The following is a 21294-nucleotide window of genomic DNA, read 5'->3' as shown; positions in this document are numbered from 1 at the left end:
GTCTTCTCATTTTCTTTACAGAGCAGAAGTTTTTTTTAATTTTAGTGAAGTCCAGCTTATCAATTCTTTCTTTTGTGAGTTGTGGCTTTAGTGTTGTATGCATAAAGCCATTGCCATGCCCAAGGTCATCTAGATTTTCTCCTATGTTATCTTCTAGGAATTTTACACTTTGTCGTTTTTACCTTTCAGTCTGCTGTCCACTGTGGGTTAATTTTTGTGAAGGATGCAAGGTCTCTGTCTAGAGTCATTTCACCCAGTTAAATTTTAATTTCATATAAACAAATAGCATATAGAATATATAGGATATATTTATATTAAGCATTATTTATACTAAAAATTTATTTTCCCTATTATTCTGTTTTAACTGGGCATAAGGTATTGTTGTGGAGATATAATTAAAAACAGAATCTCCTTCCAACCAAGAAAACCTCCACAAAGGTGGAAGAAAAAGAATATTGTTGAATAAGCATTAAACCAGAACGTGATACACATCAAAGACAGTATGCTAAAGAGATTGCAAAGACCTAAAGAAATCTCACTCTTGTCTTTTCTTTTCTTTTCGTTAGGGCCACTCCCTCAGCATATGGAGGTTTCCAGGCTATCAGTCGAATAGGAGCTGTAGCTGCTCACCACAGCTACAGCAATGCCAGATCTGAGCCACATCTTCGACCTACACCACAGCTCATGGCAACGCCAGATCCTTAACCCACTAAGGGAGGCCAGGAACTGAACCTGCGTTCTCATGGATACACGTCAGGAACTCCAAGAAATCTCACTCTTTTGTAAACCCCATCGGATGTAGCCCATTACATACATATTCTCAGGATAAATGATCATTAGTCCTGAAGTAAAAGTATCTGATGGCACCATTTGTTACACATAATGAATCCTTAATTCATCTGGTATCTGGGGTGACCATTTGCATTAGTTAGCAGGGTTTATCCAAAAGAAACATAAATTTCTCCCATCTTTATGGCAGTTCTGCAAAGTGGTGGGAGACTCTCACCAAAGTCAGGCCCCTCCCCTTCCACAGAAACTGGGAAGTTGGGGTCCTATCTTCCTTGATGATTACACTTCAAAGAGGTGGCTCCCTGGTCCTTGAGAAAGATATTCCTGGATCTTAAAGCTGAGACCTATTTGGCCTTTAAAAATATTTACATATAGTTCAGAGAAAGAGCTTGAAATGACAAGTTTTCTAAAGTAAATGCTCTAAGAAAAGGGAAGGGAAGGGTCTCCTCCCTGATTTTCTATAGTGAGAATTAAGTCTTGCTTTGTTTTGCTTTGTTTAAATTTGTATTTGCCATTACAGTTTCTTGTATTTTTATCTGGGAATCCTACTTGAGATACAAGTCACTCCCAACTGAAAACCACTCACCTAGGGCATAAGTAATCCACAAAAAAATACCTGCCATGATTTATCTCTTTAACCAATCTGGTTGTTCATTAAGTTAATTTTATCCAAAAAGTCTTCAAGGTGGTAGTTCTTGGTGATGGTCACAAGCTTTAAAAAAAAAAAAAATTGAATCATCATGTTACGGCTTGTCCTGAGGCCATAATTGGTATTTGACATTTTTCCTCTGTTACCCAATTCTAGATTTTCCTTTTTTCTATCTGGTCTAGTTGCTTAACTGGTAGGTGACCCAGACCTTCCATCTTGATGGTGCAGACTTCAAATGCCTTACTCTTAGCAGGCTGAGATTATTATAATTAATCATTCACAGCCAAAGCACCAAGAAGTACCCTAGCAAATGCAGACGTAATTCTTCTTGTCAGCATCGTATAGTAGAAACCCTAGCTCCTCATGACAATCAGGGTGAATTCTTCCCCCACTCCTTCCTGTTTCTTTTTTTCTACTTGTCCACCAAGATGAGGATCTCAAAGCAACCGTGCATATATCATAGTTTAGGTTTACTTTAAATCATACTGTGTTCCCTCATGAAAGTATTTCCTGTCATCCACCCCCAGGAACTAGGTCCTCCAATCCAGAAACTCCCAGTTACAGGGACAGAGAACACTAGTTATTTCAAATGGGTCACTGGAAATGATGGTGAGAGAGGCTAATCTTCTTCTAATGTCTGGATGGCAGCCCAGTAGGTTAGTACAGTCAGAGTACTAGGTATTGCTCTTTGGTTTTGTATATATATTCTGCATCCTGGAGAGAAAAAATACTGCCTCAGTTGTGCTGGTTGTCATTACCAGGCTGGCTTCTTAGTGAGCCTTTTATATGCCATTCCAGTCTACCTGGAATTTTATCAGTTCTTTCTGTGGTATATGTTAGGACCAATGAGTCTCAGACATTCCCCAGTGGTTAAATGTTCACTTAGTCCAAGGGGAATGTTAAGCTGGACCCCATGTCTTTAAATCAGATTTTCTGTAAACCCTTGGAAAGCAATGCTGGGAGAGGCACCCAAGACAGAGAAAGCAAACTCATATTTGAGATGGGTCTCAATTCTAGTGCGGATGCATTGGTGCCCACCCCTCCTTGATAGAACACCCCTGAAATCAACTTGTCATGAAGGGACTGACTGGACTCTCCGGAAGATGATACTATATTAAATAATCAGAGTCAGGTTTTGGTACCGACAGTTTAGGCAGCTAAGCCTGGATGAAAGAGCCCCCACTGATGGACCCTTTCAGAGTCACCATCCCTGTTGTGACGGTTGCTTGTGCATGGCTTGTTGATGCTAGCCCAGCCCTAACGTGTCAGGGGCTTTTGCCCATCTGTCACTTATACGAAAGGGAGTCATTTTGGTAATGAAACATCTCCATTTTATAATTTTACATTACACAGTTAGGTGCCATTTTTCAGTGAGCCATGCCCCATGAATCAAGAGATTCCAAATTTGTCTACCACAAATAATTCTAGACAGATAAGGTGCATTATACCACAAGGATCTCATAGATGAGGACCTTATGTCCTTAAGTTAAAGTTAGTCAAATGATAAATATTTTGGTCTCTTACTGGGTGAGGGAGACTTCAAAGGGTCTTTTGTTAGATGGCATGAATATTTGAGAAATGTATAGTTTCTATTTTTAGAGTATCTCAAATTTTTTAGAGCCTCTCTGGCCAGGTAATAGTATTTTCTTGGTTTATAAAAATATACTAATGCATTTTTACCTTTTTCAGGTTTTTCATAATTCTTTATGGCGTTTAATGAAAAAAGTTCAAATAGCAAAACCTCCCCCCAACCTCAAATTTGCCTTCCGGGCTTTGGTTTTGGACTTGGACTCACTTGATTCTTCTTTGGAAGAGGCTTCTTTAGGTACTGATTAATGTTAGATGTTTATGTGACAAAGGAATTTCTAGTCTTATATAGGATAAATAATTTGAGAAAAGTGCACTCAGGATTTGTGGGGAGTGTGCAGAAGAGGTCTGTATCAACAGCTGTAAACTCCAGGCTGTGCCCTGAGAAGCTCAAAGTGTTCCAATGATCTGGTGGGTCCCCTCTCTCACTACTTCCAGGGAAGCCCAGAATTTCCCAGTTTTATTTGTTCCTGACCTTAAAAAGCATGAGTGTATACATCTGTACAGTACAACTCGAGGAATTCTGTGAAGATTCTCTGATCTTCACAGAGTAACCCTCATTTTTTCCTATTCTGATGCTCTGCACCATTTTCTTTCCATTTTAAGAGGACTTTCTTGCTACTTTCACAGAGGAATCAATAGTAGTTCACTGAAGTGTCAATATTTAGTATTTCCCTTCTCCAGAGTGTTTGCATTCTTAAAACAAAAACAAAAACACCTGCAGAAGGCAATGTTAAATATAGCAGCACATCTATTGTCTTGGCACTTTATATGTCGGAGGGCTGTAATGGTTAAAGGCATCGTAAATTGGGGGAGAGATTAGACATAACTTTCAGTCCAAAAATTGTTTTTCTCTTTCCAGCGGAATGGGTAGATGTTAAAAATAATGTGCCAGCGAGTGATAAAGAGTATTCTCCTGAGGAAATAGCAGCAGCAATTAAAATTCAAGCCATGTGGAGAGGGACCTATGTCAGACTGCTTATGAAAGCGAGAACACCAGGTACAATCTTTCAGTCATTTATGGGATAAACTTGTGTTCATAAGGATGAATATTCATTTATGGGTTAACAAACAGTATTTTAGAGTCACTCTACTTTATGGCTTGGCTAATTATTTTTAATTCTCTAAATGCTGAAATTCCTCAAATTCAAGATGCATGTCTGTACCCTCACGCTCTTGTTCCCGAATTTGGTGCAGCATCCACAAAATGCTTGCTGAAAGATTGAATAAATGAATGAGTGAACGGTCAGCTGTATTTTCCCCATCTATTGAGTGAGTTCTTTAAAAACAAGAACCTGGCCGTTTTCTCCGTCCATCCCCAGTGCCTAGCAGAATGCTGCAGCAGTTGGTTTCAGCTAAGTCATAGATAGTTTTGCATTTCTAGACCATTTTTCAAAGAAATGAAGGAATGAGTGAATTAATTAATTAATTAAATGAAGAAGTTCTGTATATGTCCATGGTGACATGTTTAGAAAGCATAAAACATTTTAACTGCATTATTATATTTATTAAATAAAATATATTTATGTATATGAAATAAACTATTTTTTAAAAATGCCTATTTTATTAGCTCAAGATAAAACACTGCAGAGGCAAAAAGTATATTCAATTATTTTCATTCTACAATTTTTTTTGTCATTTTATAGAAAAAGCCTCCAATAGAATTCTTTGAGTATATGGAAATATTTTGTTCTAAAAATATCTCTGAAATATTTAATGAGAACCTTCAAAATGTTCCTCTAAGCAATAAAAACTATAGATACACAAATGTAAAACAAACTATGCTGCAGTTTTGTGATAGAAAAATATTACAGTTCCTTGATTTTTATATTTTTTTGCTCTCAGAAAAATAATTATAAATTCGCCAAATTAAATATGTAGTAAAATGCACTTTTGTCCATATATCTTGCGAAAATTATATTCATACAGTGACCTTTTTTCTCTTTATAGAGACAAAAATGAGTAGCTTAACCATGTTTTAATAGCATTTGCATTCTTTCACTCAATACGTATTTATTGAAAAACTCTTGTGTGTACAGAACGGCTCTAGATTCTGTGGAGAAATTGGTGAAACTGGCAAGGTTTTTCCTTTGATGATCTTGTGTTCTAGTGGTGGCAGGCATAAAATAGAAAGTAAATACATTAAGACACCAATTTCAGGTTTTGGTAAGTACTATAAAGAAATTAAAATAGAATAATTAGAAAAAAATGTCAGTTTCTGACACAGTGAATTTGAGGCACTTACTATGGATTTGCATTTTTCTTGCCAAATCATCTCCTCTTAAGCCATTTGCTTTAGATAAAGCCTCAATGAGATCCTATAACCATTGTTTTCTAGAAAAATTGAATGGATTATTTTTTCTGATATAAGAGCTTTCTTAAGGTCTTCGGGTGTAATAAGTGATCTCCTGTTGTAAACTCTTTGAGAGTATCTTCAGTTAGAGCAAAGAGCATGTTATGATTTTTAAACTAAAAATGAGAAACCTCGTAAAATGGTGAGCAGAACTCTTGATGAGGTTTATGGCTTTATAACTTAAATATGGTTTTGTTGCTGGTAAAGTTTCTGACTTTGGATAGCATCTTACTCTTGCGTTTCAACAGTAAAAGAAGAGCTTTAGAACAAGAAGATTTTTTTATACAACTTTTACATTGACTGCTATTTTTTATTGCTATTTTTAGACACACAGGAAAATACTAGTGTGGCAGAGACTCTTCAAAAACTTTGGGCCGTACTGGAACAGAATATAGAACAGTATGCAATTTCTCTCTTAAGGTGAAGCAGTTTAATGATGTTTCTTACTCTAGTATCCTTCAAGTTTCAGTTCAAATGCTACCATATTTGTTGAGTTTTCCCTTAATCACTGCAGCTTGAAACACACCATTTCTTCTGAACTTCCACAGTTACTACTTGAGTTTGTCTTCGTTGCACTTTTCTAAAATTCTAAGCAGAAAATCCCGGAGAAGCAAAATGGAGTTTTTGAAGACTTTTGGTACGAAGGAGACAAAAGATAGAGTTTAGGACCTGCTGGGGAGGGGACTCCAGCAAACAATTAAAGCATTCAGTTGAAAGCCCTGGAGGGCAACATTCTAGAAACAGGAGTAAATGTGAAGTAGATTGAGTTTAGGAAGACTGCATTCTAACCACAAACCATGTTCAAGACGGGGTAATTTGAACAAACTAAGAGAACACACATACACACAGAGACATATATATGAAAAAACCAGATCATCTAGTGATGAAGGAGTTACCTGACCAAATCTCTAAAGGTAATTCTTATGGAAATGACCAAGAAAATAAAGGATAAAGAAAGAGTAAATAGATTAAAAGTTTAGATTAACAAAGCTCAGTCAAGTGGAATGTCCAAGTGGAAATGAGATTTTTAACAACTGAAATTTAAAGCTTTGCAATGGGTTTAACACAATCAGGCAGAATAAAGGAAGAGATTAGTGAACTGGGAAATAGAAAAATCCAAACTGACATATAGGGGGAAATAAGTGGAAAATAAGGAAGAGCTAAAGGTCATATGGAACATGCTTTGAAAGTATAGGTTCAAATAATTTTAATCCCAGAAGGTAAAAAGATTACAGTTGATAAATTTCCAAAACTGATAAAAATACATCAATGCATATTATTAAGAGACTCTGCACATAGACGCCATGCTGGAAGGACTCAAAGAAAACCATACCTAGACTCACCGTTGTCAAACTGCTGAAAACCAAAGGGGGAAAGAAAAACCTTTGAAGTAACCAGGGAAATGAGACATACTATTTTCAAAGGATAATCAGACTAATAGCTATATGTAGGAGTAAATTCTTGACCTTAGCAATACAAAATGCAGAAGTCGGGTAAAAGCTTTTAAAAAGTTCTAAGATTCTAGTGTTACTGCAGAAATGATAAAAATAATAATCTAGATAAAACACTCGTAGGGAAGGTGTGCATGATGTATTCTTTAACCATGTGCAAATGGATCAACTGGTTAATTTAAGAAATAAGATTAATCCTACACATCTTACAGAAAATAGAAAAAAGAAGAAACATTTACCAACTTAAAACCTTGATTTTAAAAAAGTCAACAAGGAGGAGTTCCTGTTGTGGCTCAGTGCAAACGAATCCAACTAGTAACCATGAGGTTGAGGGCTCGATCCCTGGTCTCACTCCGTGGGTTAAGGATCTGGCGTTGCAGTAAGCTGTGGTGTAGGTCACAGATGCGGCTCGGATACTGTGTTGCTATGGCTGTGTCATAGCTCCGATTTGACCCCTAGCCTGGGAACCTCCATATGCGGCCCTAAAAAGCAAAAAGCAAAAAACAAACAAACAAAAAAAGTCAACAAGGAAAAAAAGGAATTCCCACTGTGGTACAAGGGTATCAGCACCATCCTGGGAGCACTGGGATGAAGGTTTGATGCCCTGCTTGGCACAGTGGGTTAAGGACCCAACAATGCCACAGTGGCTGTTATTTTGTTAGAAGTATAGCTCAGATCTGATCCCTGGCCCGGGAATTCCTCGAGGTGGCCAAAAAAGAAAATAAATAAATAGGTCAACAAGGATATTAAAAAAACGTGAAATTGAAAACCAATCACCCTCTTGAAATTAGATGAAAAAGGCCATAAAATAGTAGCAAATCAAGTCATAATCATATAAAAAAACAATGCCTTACAACCAAGTGGGTCTCCCCCTCTGAGATATGCAATGATGGCTTAACATTAAGAAATTAATCAATTTAGCACATTAACAGAAAAAAGGAACAAATCATTTGGTCCTTTTTTTGGATAGGTTCAGGAAAAAAAATTTGCAAAATAATGAACATAAATTCAAAATTTAAAAAATTAACAAACTAGGGTTAGAGAAGACTTAATGTGACATCTAGTATTATTATTATTTTTTTTTGTCTTTTTTTTTTGCTATTTCTTGGGCCGCTCCAGCAGCATATGGAAGTTCCCAGGCTAGGGGTCAAATCGGAGCTGTAGCCACCGGCCTACGCCAGAGCCTCAGCAATGTGGGATCCCAGCCACGTCTGCAACCTACACCACAGCTCACGGCAACGCGGGATCATTAACCCACTGAGCAAGGACAGGGACCAAACCCGAAACCTCATGGTTCCTAGTCGGATTCGTTAACCACTGCACCATGACGGGAATTCCTAGTATTTTTTTTTTTTAATTACTGCAAACATGCTCAGTGGTGGAATTTTGAAAGCATTCTGCAGAGATGCCTGCCCAAACACTTCTACTTCTATTTAAGATAATCTTGGAATTCTGAGAAGAGCAAAAAGACAATAAGGCAAAATAAAAGTCACTAAGATTTAAAGGGAAGAAATAAAACCACCACTGTTTATAGGCAATACAGTTGTATACGTAGAAAATACCAAACAAATCTATGCAAAAATGATTAGAATTAATGAGAGAACTAAAGAGAAGTTACTGGATACAAGGTCAAAATAAAATAATTAGACCTCTATAAGCAAGAGATAAATAGAAAACTATATATATAAATATATAAAAATTTAAAGAAACTAAAGTTAATGAAAAAAATTCCATGATGAATAAAATGTCAACATTTTAAATACAGAGAAAATCCACATTTGTACTTTTCCAACCATGGGAATGAGTACCTCACTCACCTCACCCAATCCTGGCCCATCAGTATTGCTATTGCCTGATAATCCAGCTTGAATGACTTCTCTAAAAGGGGTCCTCTTAACCTAAGATTCCAGAAAGCTTGAACCTCCTTCTCCAAACTGCTTCTGCATTTTGAGGAAGATTTCTGGCTGGGAAATTACATCTAATTTTCATGTAAAGGAAGTGCTAAAAACACAAGCTGCCCTATTAGGGAGTCAGGTCAGTTCACCAAGGAGTCTGAAACGCAGGGATAACTCCTTCAGGGGGGCAGGTGTTCTCTCCATCTGTCCTTTCCTCCATGGCCAAGATCATTTCCAGAAGGAAACTCAGTGACTACCCACTGCAGATAGAGGCCATGTTCTTTCAATAATTTGAGTTCTGCACCTGAATCTATTGAATGGATGAAACTCACAAGTCTGACTGATCTTTAAACGTAAATGCTAGGAGCATCTGAAGCCACCTCCTCACCCTAGCAGGCATTAATTATATGGTCAAAAGCATATTTTGGGGGATGGGACCTACTGCTAACCCTAGTTCTACACCTGGGGTTAGTTTCTTTATCTGCTCGGAACTTAAAATTAATCTTTTCACCTGTAATATAAGGATAATAGTATCTACCTCATGGTACTGTTCTTTTTATAAAGCTGTAACGATTAAATTAGGGTAATACTGGAAAATGACTTAGCACAATATCACAGATTGAGCCTTTATAGAACGTTAGCTGTTATAAATATTGCTATAATTATTACTAGTACATGAGTAATTTTGAGGTTCTACAGCCTCACTTTGCATCTCAGATCTTAAGGGACCCTTCCCCAAGGTGACTTTGGGCACGGTTTAATTTACCCATATAACTTTCTCTCTGTCCCAGGATGCAAAGTTAAAACTGCATCTTTCAATTCTGTCAGGGGTATTACTCTGTGGGACATTCAAGATAATCCACATGAGGATTTTGATGGTCCTGTAGTCCTTAGAATTTCCTGGGGTATATGAAAACTAGTAGAATGTGTGATGGGAACAGTGACCACCGGGAAAGCCTTTAACTCCCACCCTTATCCTAGAATGGTGGCAGGATCCATGACATTCACTTCCCGATGTGGCCTACTTAGTTCTTGTGCTGGGTGGGCCACACCTACCTTTGGACTCAGCCAGCCCCCATGTGATTGACAGGGTTGCTCTGCATTGACAGACCAACACCTCGTAGTTGTAGTTCCGGGTGAGAGTAATCGGGTTATTTATCAACCAAAACGGGAAAGAGGGAACACTATTACTAAGTATGCCAGGGCCATGGGCATAAACAGGACTGCGCCAGGCAAACCAGAATATGTAATCACCCTGGTCTTTGTTCTTGTCACTATTTCAAAAAGCTTTTTAAAACCTCTCCAAATATATGCCTATCATTTTCCTGCTACCACCAAAGAACAATGATCAAATGGAGGCAGTGAATCCTCTCCTCCATAAGGCTCTCTATGGCTTTGCTTCCCACCATCATCCACCTTCTGGTCGCCAAGAGCCCCTCTCTCTCTGTCTTGACCTCCAACAGAGAACCATGGTCTATGGTCATTATAGTGTTCATCCCAGCTAGTACCCAAGACATTGTATAAAAGAATGAGATTCCTGGTGCTGCTGAGGCTGATTCCAATTCCTACAGGGCAGGGGGGAGGGGGTACAGGACCGTGAAAATCTCTCTCATCACTTCCTTACTGTTCTGGAATATGCCACCGCCTTCCAGGGAGCAAACAAGGAGAAAATTTGGTTGCACAAGGAATCATGTAGAAAGAAAATTCTTGGCACTCTCCCCTTGTTCATGGCCTTTGTTTTTAGGGTTTATTTTTAAATCTTTTCGTCCAAATCCACTCCTCACTTTAAAATCTGTTCTAGTATTGATTCTCTACATCAACCCTGGACCTTCAGTGGCTCCCACCCAGTTTTCCTGCTTCTAGTTTTCTCATGCTTGTAACTTGCACTTTGTTGTTGATTTCCCATCTATATATTTCAGTTACTCCCTAGATCATGAATTAGGTTCTCTGTTGACTAAGAACTTCAGATAACTTTGTGCATCTTTGAGAGATACCTTTTGTGGTTGACCTGGAGTAGGCTCCCCTGTCGTGTTGCCTGGCACCCTGGTGCTAGGCGCCACGAGCCCCATAGACCCTCCTTTGATGATGGACTCAGAATAGCCAACAATGAAGGCAATATTTTATGCTATGTTTTGCCCATTTTTTGGTAAATATGATTTATTTTAAAAGTTGCTTTTTTCCTTGGTATTTAAATTATTTTTACATTTCTAGACTAATGTTTAAGAGCAAGTGCAAGTCTATGGAATCTTATCCATGCTATCAAGATGAAGAAACTAAGGTTGCATTTGCTGACTATATTGTGACTTATTCAGACCAGCCACCAAATACTTGGTTTATAGTATTCAGGTGAGGATATTATATACTGGCAAATAATGTCACCTTTAAGTGGCATGAAGTATTCATATTTTGAGAGTTTTAGTCATGACAGTAATAAAAGTATGAACTATTAAGTTGCTTTCAGGACTTAGCTAAAATCTCTTCCATATCTGCTATGCATGAATGAGATTTAATAGAAATTTTTATTCATGTTTCTTAAACAAAATAAGAATATTAAGTTAATTATTAGATCTTTTTATGAGTATGGTAAATATAATAAATCGATAGGCTTTTATCATGTAAATCACTTAATTTTCAAGCAATAGCATAGTAAGTAAAAGTTACAAATTACTTGTAAATGGGATTTCTTAAAAAGCTTGCATTTGCATGACAAAATAGTGTATTAATAATCATTTTAAAGGAAAACAATATGTGTGCCCTTAAGTTATTTGTAACTCTAAACCTACCTTTATTAATTCTTAGCATCAAATATAACTTCAAACTTTTTTGTGATTTATGTCAAGGGAAAGTTCATGCTTTTGTAATTACAGAGAAACATTTTTGGTTCCTCAAGATATGATTTTGGTTCCCAAAATATATACTACACTTCCAGTCTGTATGCTCCATGTTGTTAACAATGACACAATGGAACGAGTGCCAAAGTTGTTCCAAAAAGTGGTGCCTTATCTTTATACCAAGAATAAGGTGGGTATAAAATTTATTCTCCTCAAATGAAAGAATGGCATGAGAAGCCAGCACCCTGAGTGATGCCAGCAGAAGGTAGAACAGATGTGTCTGCAGTCTGCTTAGCAGAGGAATAGGGTCCTGGTCTTTCCCTGGAAGTCCCATGTATTTGACAAGAGGTACTTAACATAAGTTCTAGAACATTCAGCTTTAACCCCCCCACCCCATCTTGACTCCAAAGAAAAAAATGACAAGAGGAAAACATTAGAAATTCCCATTATTAACATATGTAAATTTTATGTATCATAAAAGCATACAAACCTTTAAAATGAAAATGGAGATAAAGCACATATTCAGTCCTATCTTTAAATCAGCAGGTTGTCTCAACTTCCCACTGGGTTTTTCATTCTATTCCTAGAGGTGTTAGAAGACTGTGATCACACAGCCACTCACTGGGCCCCTCCCCAGCACCACCGTACCCAGTCTTTTCCAGGGCTACCCAGATTCCTTCGAGAATTTACTCCTGCTGAATGACAGACCTTGATCTCTGATGTTCATTCAAATCATGTTGCCTCCTTATTTACCTGAAGCTCGTTTTTGTGTGTCCAGTCATTTCTTCTGAGAGAGAAGTATTATAAAAGTTTGTATACTTGCACTGGAAACCAGAAAGTCTCTTTTAGCTCTGCTGTCCCATTCCTTAATTGTCTGGCTTTGAATTTATTTTTCTCTTAGTGTTGTGGTTGTAATTTTTTGTTCATTTGTTTTTTAAGGCCGCACCCACAGCATATGGAAGTTCCCAGGCTAGGGGTCCAATCGGAGCTACAGCTGCCAGCCTACACCACAGACACAGCAACATCAGATCCGAGCCGCGTCTGCAACCTACATCACAGCTCAAGGCAATGCTGGATCCTTAACCCACCTAACAAGGCCAGGGATCGAACCGGCATCCTCATGGAGCCTAGTCGGGTTCATTAACTGCTGAGCCATGAAGGGAACTCCCTGTAATTGATTTCTGTTCTTCAAATTCCACTTGTTGTTGAGCTATTTTAGAAAGCTTAGGATTTTAGGCAACTTTATAAAAATCAGGGTAAATTTTTGATGAAATTATTTAATTTGTTTATATCTCTGGAGAGATGTATTGCTGGGTATAACTATTTAAAAATTTTTATATTTTACCAATGAGTGTTTTTACTAACTCATTATAATTAAAATCTCATATATGTTTTACTAAACCTTAAATTTTTTCTATTATTTTTCATGAGGTACAAATTTTCTCAATAATGCAATCTGATTTTACTAAATTTGAAGATATTATCAAGTTGTGAATTAAACTGTTTTAGTTTGTATTAAATTTTGCACATTTAATTAACATTTACATTTTATTAGAAAATCTGATAGACAATATTTTTGTGTGCAGTTATGCATATTTGGAGTTAAATACTTAAACATAATTTGAAAAACTCCAAGTCAGTACATCAATATATTATTTTTCTAATTGCCTTTGAAGGAGTGTTCATATTTCACTTAAAAATAGAATAATTTGCTAATAAAAGACAATTTTTGTAAATCAAACATGTGTTTAACAAACAATTTATTTGAACCTAATACAATCTGACCCTCCAGACAACTTCCTTTGGCATTACATTTATCCTTCTTTATGTCCTAGAAAAAAGCAATGTATTAAAAATTATAGTTTGGGAAATTTATTGATAAAGCTTGCCTCTCTCCAGCAGAATGTCTTGGATTAAACCAGACACTATAGGAGACAACTAGTTCTTGGTTAATAAACCTGTCTTTACATTAGTAACAATTGATGGGTTATTTCTTTTAATGTTTGTCAAGTTCGGCACAGATTTCCTTTTAATATATAAAAATTTATTTCATTGTGGGAAAGTGAAAGTCCCACATGAAAGAGATGATTTTATTCAAAGGGAGAGTATCAAGGTCATAGATGTCATCAAATTCTTTACTTCACCAGATAAGTATGCTAATAGTAATTATATTAGTCATTGATAGTTAATTTCGGTAGGGACTTTTAAAGGATGTTTAGTTGAACTACATAAGCATCTGATTCTTATTTACACCCAGCAGACTTTGGCTTGGCTTTCGTTTAGTAGTCCCAGTGAAGACCTCCCTTTTTAGACTACGCTTGAATTTTGAGGGTAGCTTTAAAAGATGCATTTGAAGTCAATATGCAAAATAACCCTTTATCTCCATTTAACCATTACTTCTAAATTGTAAATTTAGAATTGCAACAGACAAAACTATTCCCTCTCTCAAATACCTCCTCTCTGCTACTCTCTCATCTTGGGTCTTTTCAGAACAAAATAGAGAGAATGAGGAGAATATAAAGCTTTATGAATCAAAGGATAGCTTCAGTCACCTTTTTTGTGGTATGGTTTTCCTTCTGTTGTGACACTTGATCTTTGAACATGTCTCCAAATTATCTAAGTCTCTTCTAAAATACGGTTCCCAGAACTGAATGCAATGTCTAAAGGGAATTCCAGCCCACCTAAACGTAGCCCATGAATGCATTAACATTTTGGTACTTGCAAGGCATTTTGACATATATATAGCCTATTTTAGGTCAACTTTTTCTAATATATGTCCCCAGAGCTAGTTTCTTAAGTTAAAAAAAAAAAAAAAAACCCACAGGATTACACAGTCAGTCCTTTAGAATTGTTTGACATATTTTTTTCATAACTTTAAAAAAATTTTATGGCCACACCCATGGCATATTGAAGTTCCTTTAACCCACTACACTGGGCAGGGGATGGAACCCCTGCCTCTGCAGTGACCCAAGCTGCTGCAGTCGGATTCTTAACCCTACTTTTTTCATAATTTTTCAGAATCATTTCATGATATTTGAAATACTTACCTATGAGGTTTCTCAATATTTGGTACTCTATTATGTTGCTCTTTTATTCCAGAGCCCTGAAGTCATTTAGAATCTCCAGGTCCTCTCTTAAAACCCTATCGCAGGTTTAGCTTTAGGCTTTCACTTGCCAATATTTATCCTACTCTTTTATAAATCTTTTATTCTCTCTCAAAATTGTTCTCTGAATCTAGACAAACACAAAATCAGAGTCATGTAATTTTGTTTTGCTTCTTTAATGCATTAGTACCACAAGCTCAAATAATGACAAAAACAGCAGTAAGTCTGCACTTTGCAAGTAAAAAATACTTTAACATATGATTTGGCTTCCTTTTCTTCTTGCCCCAAACATAATGTCAGAGGTCCTTATGTGATTTCAGTCTCTTTACAGGTATTGGAATTTTGGTTAATATTTCTAGATGCTTACTGCAATATTATGAATCATCCACCCCAGTTAAGCCTCTGTTTTATAGCTAGGGAACCATACAAACAACGGTGTTAGAGTTTTCCATTTTCTCTGAAAACATGTAAGATGGCACTTTTTAAGAGGGATTTCAAAACATAATGCTAGTGCTTTGTTGATTATCAAACACATGTATATTATGTATATTACGATAATAAAGCATTTTAATATTGTGAAACCGTGTATTGTACCTTAGAGACTAATAACAATGTAACTTCTGTGTAATTCTTCTTTCCTGTAGAAAGGATACACATTCGTGGCTGAAGCATACACTAGTGACTTGTATGTGTCATCTGCACGGTGGAAACTGCGCCTCATTGGTTCTTATCACCCACTCCCATGCCTGTCTCGAGACCCTCCATGTAATACCTTTGCCATAAAGGAAATCAGAGACTACTACATACCCAATGATAAGAAACTTGTATTCAGGTATGTGACAGAAAGGAAATGCAATGCTTTTAAAATATTACTATTTTATTATATTAAATACCTTACTTTAAATTTAAATATTTTGTTTTAAATATTAACATTATCAAAAATAATAAATTCTGCGGTAAAATCTTGAGTGAATTTTGAATGTCAATTTTATACTCTTTTGGAAACAATTAACTTAGAGAGTAATGTGATTATATAAATGTTATCTAAGATCAAACCTATGTTACATATAATGATACTTTCCTAGACCTCTTCCTATTTGACTTTCATTAAATATCTTTCCTGACACTCTTCCTTCTATTACTCTCTCCATATTCTCCTCCATCTCTGACTGTTTTCTTGTATGAGTTTCTCCATATCTACTGACTCATCCTTTTTGTCATGCTCATCTGTATATTCTCCATGAATATCGTCACCATGAACTCCACTCTCTTTTATTAAACTGTCCTTTGGGTTCTAATTCCCATATACCTCTTATCTCTATGCCCTCCTCTTTATTCTCAGCGTCCTCCACTATTTCAAGACTTCATTATAGTATGTCTGCAGAAATGCTGTGTTTCTGGCATCCATGTTTCCGTTATTTTCACTTTTCTTGTTACTCTCTATTCCCTCTCTCTCCTTATTCACTTACATAACCATTGTTTACTACTAGATTACCTTTAAAATTTTAGGCAACTTTCCATTGGCATAGAATAAAATCCAAATCACAAACTTGCCAATCCACCCAACATGTGGCACACTCTCTTGATGAGGCTAAGGACCAACTCCTAACATATATGTAGTGTGATTTCATCTTGCTCATGCCTTTCCTCTTGTCTTGTTATATCCTGTTTCCTTTTCTCCACCTAGCAAAACTTATCACTTTTAATGATAATTTTCAACAGTCTAATGTTTGTACTCAAACCTCTGAAATAGAACTAGTTGGTCTGGTCATGTTTCTGAAGTCTTGCTTTCTGAGAATATGACATATCAAATTTTATCTGGTTAATTTCACATCAACCTACATGAGAATTAATGTTCAATTGAGGCAGGAGCTGTGTTGTATCAATGTGGGACAAATTGATATATGCCCGATACATAATTGGCCTTCTTTAGATATTGTTAAATTTTCATTAAATTTCAATTAAATAAGTTGTTAGAATACTTTCTTTTCTTTAATGTATATTTTTCTACACAGAAAATTTGGAAAATACGTAAATATCTTATTAGGGAAATAAAAATAGGCATTCTGTCGTGGTGCAGTGGAGACGAAATTGACTAGGAACCATGAGGTTGGTGGTTCTATCCCTGGCCTCACTCAGTGGGTTAAGCATCCGGCGTTGCCATGAGCTGTGGCATAGGTCAAAGACGCAGCTGGATCTGGCATTGCTGTGGCTCTGGCGTAGGCCGGCGGCTACAGCTCCGATTAGACCCCTAGCCAGGGAACCTCCATATGCTGGGGAGGCACCCCTAAAAAGACAAAAAGACAAAAAAAAAAAAAAGGAAATAAAAATAATCCCATAATCAAACAACCTAGAAACAATCATTGTATTTTCTTAAAGTATTTTTCTAGTTTGCAGTTTAACGTTATTACAATCATAGCATAAAATTTTATAATCTGACCTTTTTACTTAACATTATAGTGTTAGCATTTCCAATACTAAGACTTTTTGTGAACTCTTTTTCATGATTATCTAATAATCATTCTTATGAATATACAAGTTGTTTGGTTATTGGTTATTCCCTGTTGTTACAAATTACCTTTTCTACTTTTTCTACAGTATTAATAGAGATGTAATAGGCATATTTTGTTATAAATATTAAAGAAGGTTTCTTTTTTTTTGTTATAATGATTTTTATTTTTTCCAGTATAGCTGGTTTACAGTCAAAGAAGATTTCCTTTTTTTTTTTTTTTTTTTTTGTCTTTTTGCTATTTCTTGGGCTGCTCCCGTGGCATATGGAGGTTCCAAGGCTAGGGGTCGAATCGGAGCTGTGGCCACTGGCCTACGCCAGAGCCACAGCAACGCGGGATTCGAGCAGCGTCTGCAACCTACACCACAGCTCATGGCAACGCCGGATCGTTAACCCACTGAGCAAGCGCAGGGATCGATCCCGCAACCTCATGGTTCCTAGTCGGATTCGTTAACCACTGCGCCACGACGGGAACTCCGATTTTTGATTATTAACTAAAGATTTATTATTTCAAAGAGATTTTATATTTTAAAGACACTTTATATATCGGTAGGTTGATTTTCAAAGGGAAAACCTAAGTATTTTTGACAATATATGCACAAATAATAATTCATTGTATTCTGGCTGATTTTTCTTGTATAATTCTTTTACAATAATTCGTTGTATTCTGGCTATACTATAATTCTTATTTATTCTTTGAAATATTTTTCCTTTTAACAAACATGCTCATGTTTTTGCAATGAAAGATAATCAACAACAAAATTAAATTACAGAACAATATATACAGTATATACCAAGTATATTTTCTTACATTTGTAGTCATTGATATATCATATATATATAAAATATATTTTATAGGTAAGATTTTAGAGAAAATGCTAAATGAAAGAAAGCACAAAAACTGAAGGCAGTGAAAGGGTTGGAGAATTCTCTTTTTAATCTATCTGCTTCTTGTAATACATTCACATACTGCCTTATTAGAAAGAAAGTAAAAAAAAAAAATTAGAGAAAAGGAATGAAATGTGCCAGTAACTAAAAATAACAACTGTGATAGAGTATTTTAACTACTATGGTAGGAAAACGTTGTATTACACAGCAGGGCCTCTAATAGACTCAGCCATGATATTGAAAAGAACACCTAAATTAGTCCCAGCAGCTGGTCCTGACACTGTCAAGCTGAGTTTGGGGGAAGATGAGGAAAGAACTGACTATAGCACATGGAAAGTTCAGAAATTAAAGAGTGTATGACCTTTTCAGGGAACTAAAGACATTTGTCTTGTTTGCAAGGGGGGGTTCTAGAGTGCTTTAGCAGACAGTAATACCCAGAGGTTGGCCCTTTCTTGAAGGAGCTTATAAGGCAAGAGACTCAGATTTTACCACAGAGGCAAGGAGATGCTTTGGAGAATTTTAAGAAAAGTGGCATTAATAGACTTGTGTTAAAATATTGTGTATGAATTGAAAAAGTACTCTGAATATAATTTCTAAGAACAGAAAATGATGTTAGAACTATATTAATGTGAAATTACATGTAATCGCAAAAGGCATGGAAAATGGGGTGGGGGGAGCTCACTAACAAGACTGTAGTTGTGTTGAATGGATGAAGGGGAGCATAACTGGAGACAGTGGTCACAACCAGGTAGAAGCTTCTAAATCACCTAGGTGTGTGATAATGGCAGCCTGAAATTAGGCAGTGCTTGTTCACTGGGGCTGCCCTATCAAAGGCCCACAAGTGGGCAAAGTAGGTGGCTTGAGTGACAGAAATGTATTATCTCACAGTCCTGGCTGCTGGAAGTCTGAGACCACAGTGTCTGCTGGGGACTGAGGGATAAAATACTCCATGCTTTGTGCTAACTTCTAGAGGTTTCTGGTAATTGGCATTCTTTGACTTGTCGATTTATCACCCTGGTCTTTGTCTTCCTCTTCAGGCAGCATTCTCCCTGTGCCTCTGTTTTCCAAATTTCCTTTTTTTTTTTTTTTTTTATAAAGGACCTCATTTTAACTTGATTATCTCTGGGAGACAATGTCTTCAAGAATGGTGACACTATGAGGTACTAGAGTTAAGACTACAGCATAAGGGTTTTTTTTTTTTTTTTTTGGCCACAACCATGGCAAATGGAAGTTCCTGGGGCCAGGGATCAAATGAATGACAGAGACAACAGGATCATTAACCCACAATGGGAATTCAAGATAGGATTTGAAGATATCGAGGAAGGAAGATTGATAGCCTTGGTTGATTGGGATTTGACCTTGGGGGGAACCATTGGTTACTATTGGACTCCATTTTCCACTTGGGCAACAGAATGACAATTAATTCATTTTTAGTTGTTTAACATGGTAGGTCATTAAAATGTCTGAGTGACATTGCATAGGGAAGTTGGGCCGGAGACCCAGATTTGGAAGTCATATTCTGTTCCTGCCCATCGAAGTGCCCAGGAAAGTTTGTACAAAGAGAGTCAGATCCAGGACAGAATGTTAAGATGCTCTGACATTTATGGGAAGGTCCATGTGAGAGAAGTCTAAAAAGAGCACCCCCGAAATAGGAGGTACAAAAGTTGTTATGCTCAGGGGGAAAAGGTTTGTGAAGAAAGAGGAAATGAGGGTTGATTCAACCTTGTCAAATTCTCCTAGAGGTCAAGGAAGATAAGAACTGAGGTTTCTATTTGGGCGATGACAAGCTGCTTGAAAGAGTGGCAAAACCAAGCTCAGCACCATGGCTGGAGGAAGAGCAGTGTTGTGAGTCAGTGGGAGGTGAGGAGGCTGCCAATGGACGTAAAACTGTCTTAGATTATGAGCTGGGGAGTGAAATAACAGCCAAGGCTGGACAGCAGGGTTGATTGAAGGTTTCGCTTCATTTTATTTTGTTTTTTGTTTTGTTTTGATCTCTTTTTAAATGAATGAGACCTGCTCAGGTACAAAATCCAATGCCCAGGAGGAGTAAAATGGGGAAATTGAAGGTAGAGGAGAGAAGCAAATTTCTAGAGAAATTGACAGTTGATAGAGTCCTGTGTTTTTGCACGGATTCACCTAAAATGAGAAAAAAACAAACCAACAGAACAAGAAAAAACTCTTTAAGGAAGGAGTTGGAAAGGCATTAGACAGCTCATTTTCAGTCATTTTGCAAGAGGTTCCCAACTGGCATGATTAAAGTGTGAGAGTGCAGGAGAGAGGTACTACTTTTAATTTCTCTGTATTTTTGAGATTCAAAGAAGTTTTGAAAGCTACTACCAATTGTGCTTTTTGTCCAGCTGGAGAAGAGGGCAAAATGGAAAGAAAGGTTTGATGTGACAATAATTTGCAATCTATCAAGTTTTATGACTGCCTATCTTATCTAAATAATAAGTTCTATTTCCTGTCTGGGGTATGATGATAATAAACTTCCTATACTTACTTCATTTTACTATAGCCTATCGGGATCTTTTGCCAAAGTCTCAAATAGCACTAATATTTCTGGGATTTTATCTGATTTTACCAGTGGCTCTACTCATAGATTGTCGTATCAGCAAATGATTCAGTTTCCTATACTGACTTGAGGGAAAGACCAACACACTTGCTTATAAAAGTGAATATTTTTCTTTATAGGTACTCAATTAAAGTTGCACTACCACATCCTGTTACAATACAGGTACGTGTATCTAAACCAGATGCATTTATCAAGCTACAGATCCTAGAAAATGAAGAGGTTATCGTGAGCTCCACTGGGAAGGGCCAAGCTATAATTCCGACAGTTAACTTCTTGGGGAATGAGAAAGCCTTGAGCTCTCAGTGTAAGTAAGTGTGGCTTTTCAGGTTGGTTATTTAGATTGATAAACAGATATTTATGTTTACGTAACTGATTTTCAAAGTTTTTAAGTCAAAACAGCAAGTAAACATTTAAATCAGTAGAATTTGTTAACACGGTAAAATATTTCTCAAAAACTGCAACACAGATTGCATTTGTGTGCCAAATTAGTCTCTGAAGATCAATAGATTTTTACAACAATTCTTTAAAGACTTTTTTATTACATGATCCTTCTTAGATTTTTGAATAAGAAATACATTTTTATTATTTTGAAAAAAATGTTTTACTTTGATTTTGTTTCATTTGTGAGTGCAATAGCAAGTAGTAAGACCCATTGTTGGCTGGGTT

General features: G+C 36.6%; 1 protein-coding gene across 2 annotated transcripts in view; it reads left to right on the top strand.

The window, feature by feature from the left end:
* ADGB (androglobin) overlaps positions 1 to 21294 on the top strand; it is a 160104-nt gene that overhangs the window by 97725 nt on the left and 41085 nt on the right. For both annotated transcript variants that reach the window (XM_021072116.1, XM_013992506.2), the window contains 7 exons: positions 3128 to 3263; positions 3888 to 4025; positions 5705 to 5798; positions 10936 to 11070; positions 11592 to 11745; positions 15304 to 15491; positions 20748 to 20932. In XM_021072116.1, coding sequence (XP_020927775.1) covers positions 3128 to 3263; positions 3888 to 4025; positions 5705 to 5798; positions 10936 to 11070; positions 11592 to 11745; positions 15304 to 15491; positions 20748 to 20932 — 1030 coding nt within the window. The remainder of the gene's footprint in view (positions 1 to 3127; positions 3264 to 3887; positions 4026 to 5704; positions 5799 to 10935; positions 11071 to 11591; positions 11746 to 15303; positions 15492 to 20747; positions 20933 to 21294) is intronic.

Source organism: Sus scrofa, chromosome 1 (genome assembly GCF_000003025.6).
Source record: "Sus scrofa isolate TJ Tabasco breed Duroc chromosome 1, Sscrofa11.1, whole genome shotgun sequence".
NCBI lineage: Eukaryota > Metazoa > Chordata > Mammalia > Artiodactyla > Suidae > Sus > Sus scrofa.
The sequence above is the reverse complement of the archived record's forward strand: the minus strand, read 5'-3'. Positions and strand labels throughout refer to the sequence as shown.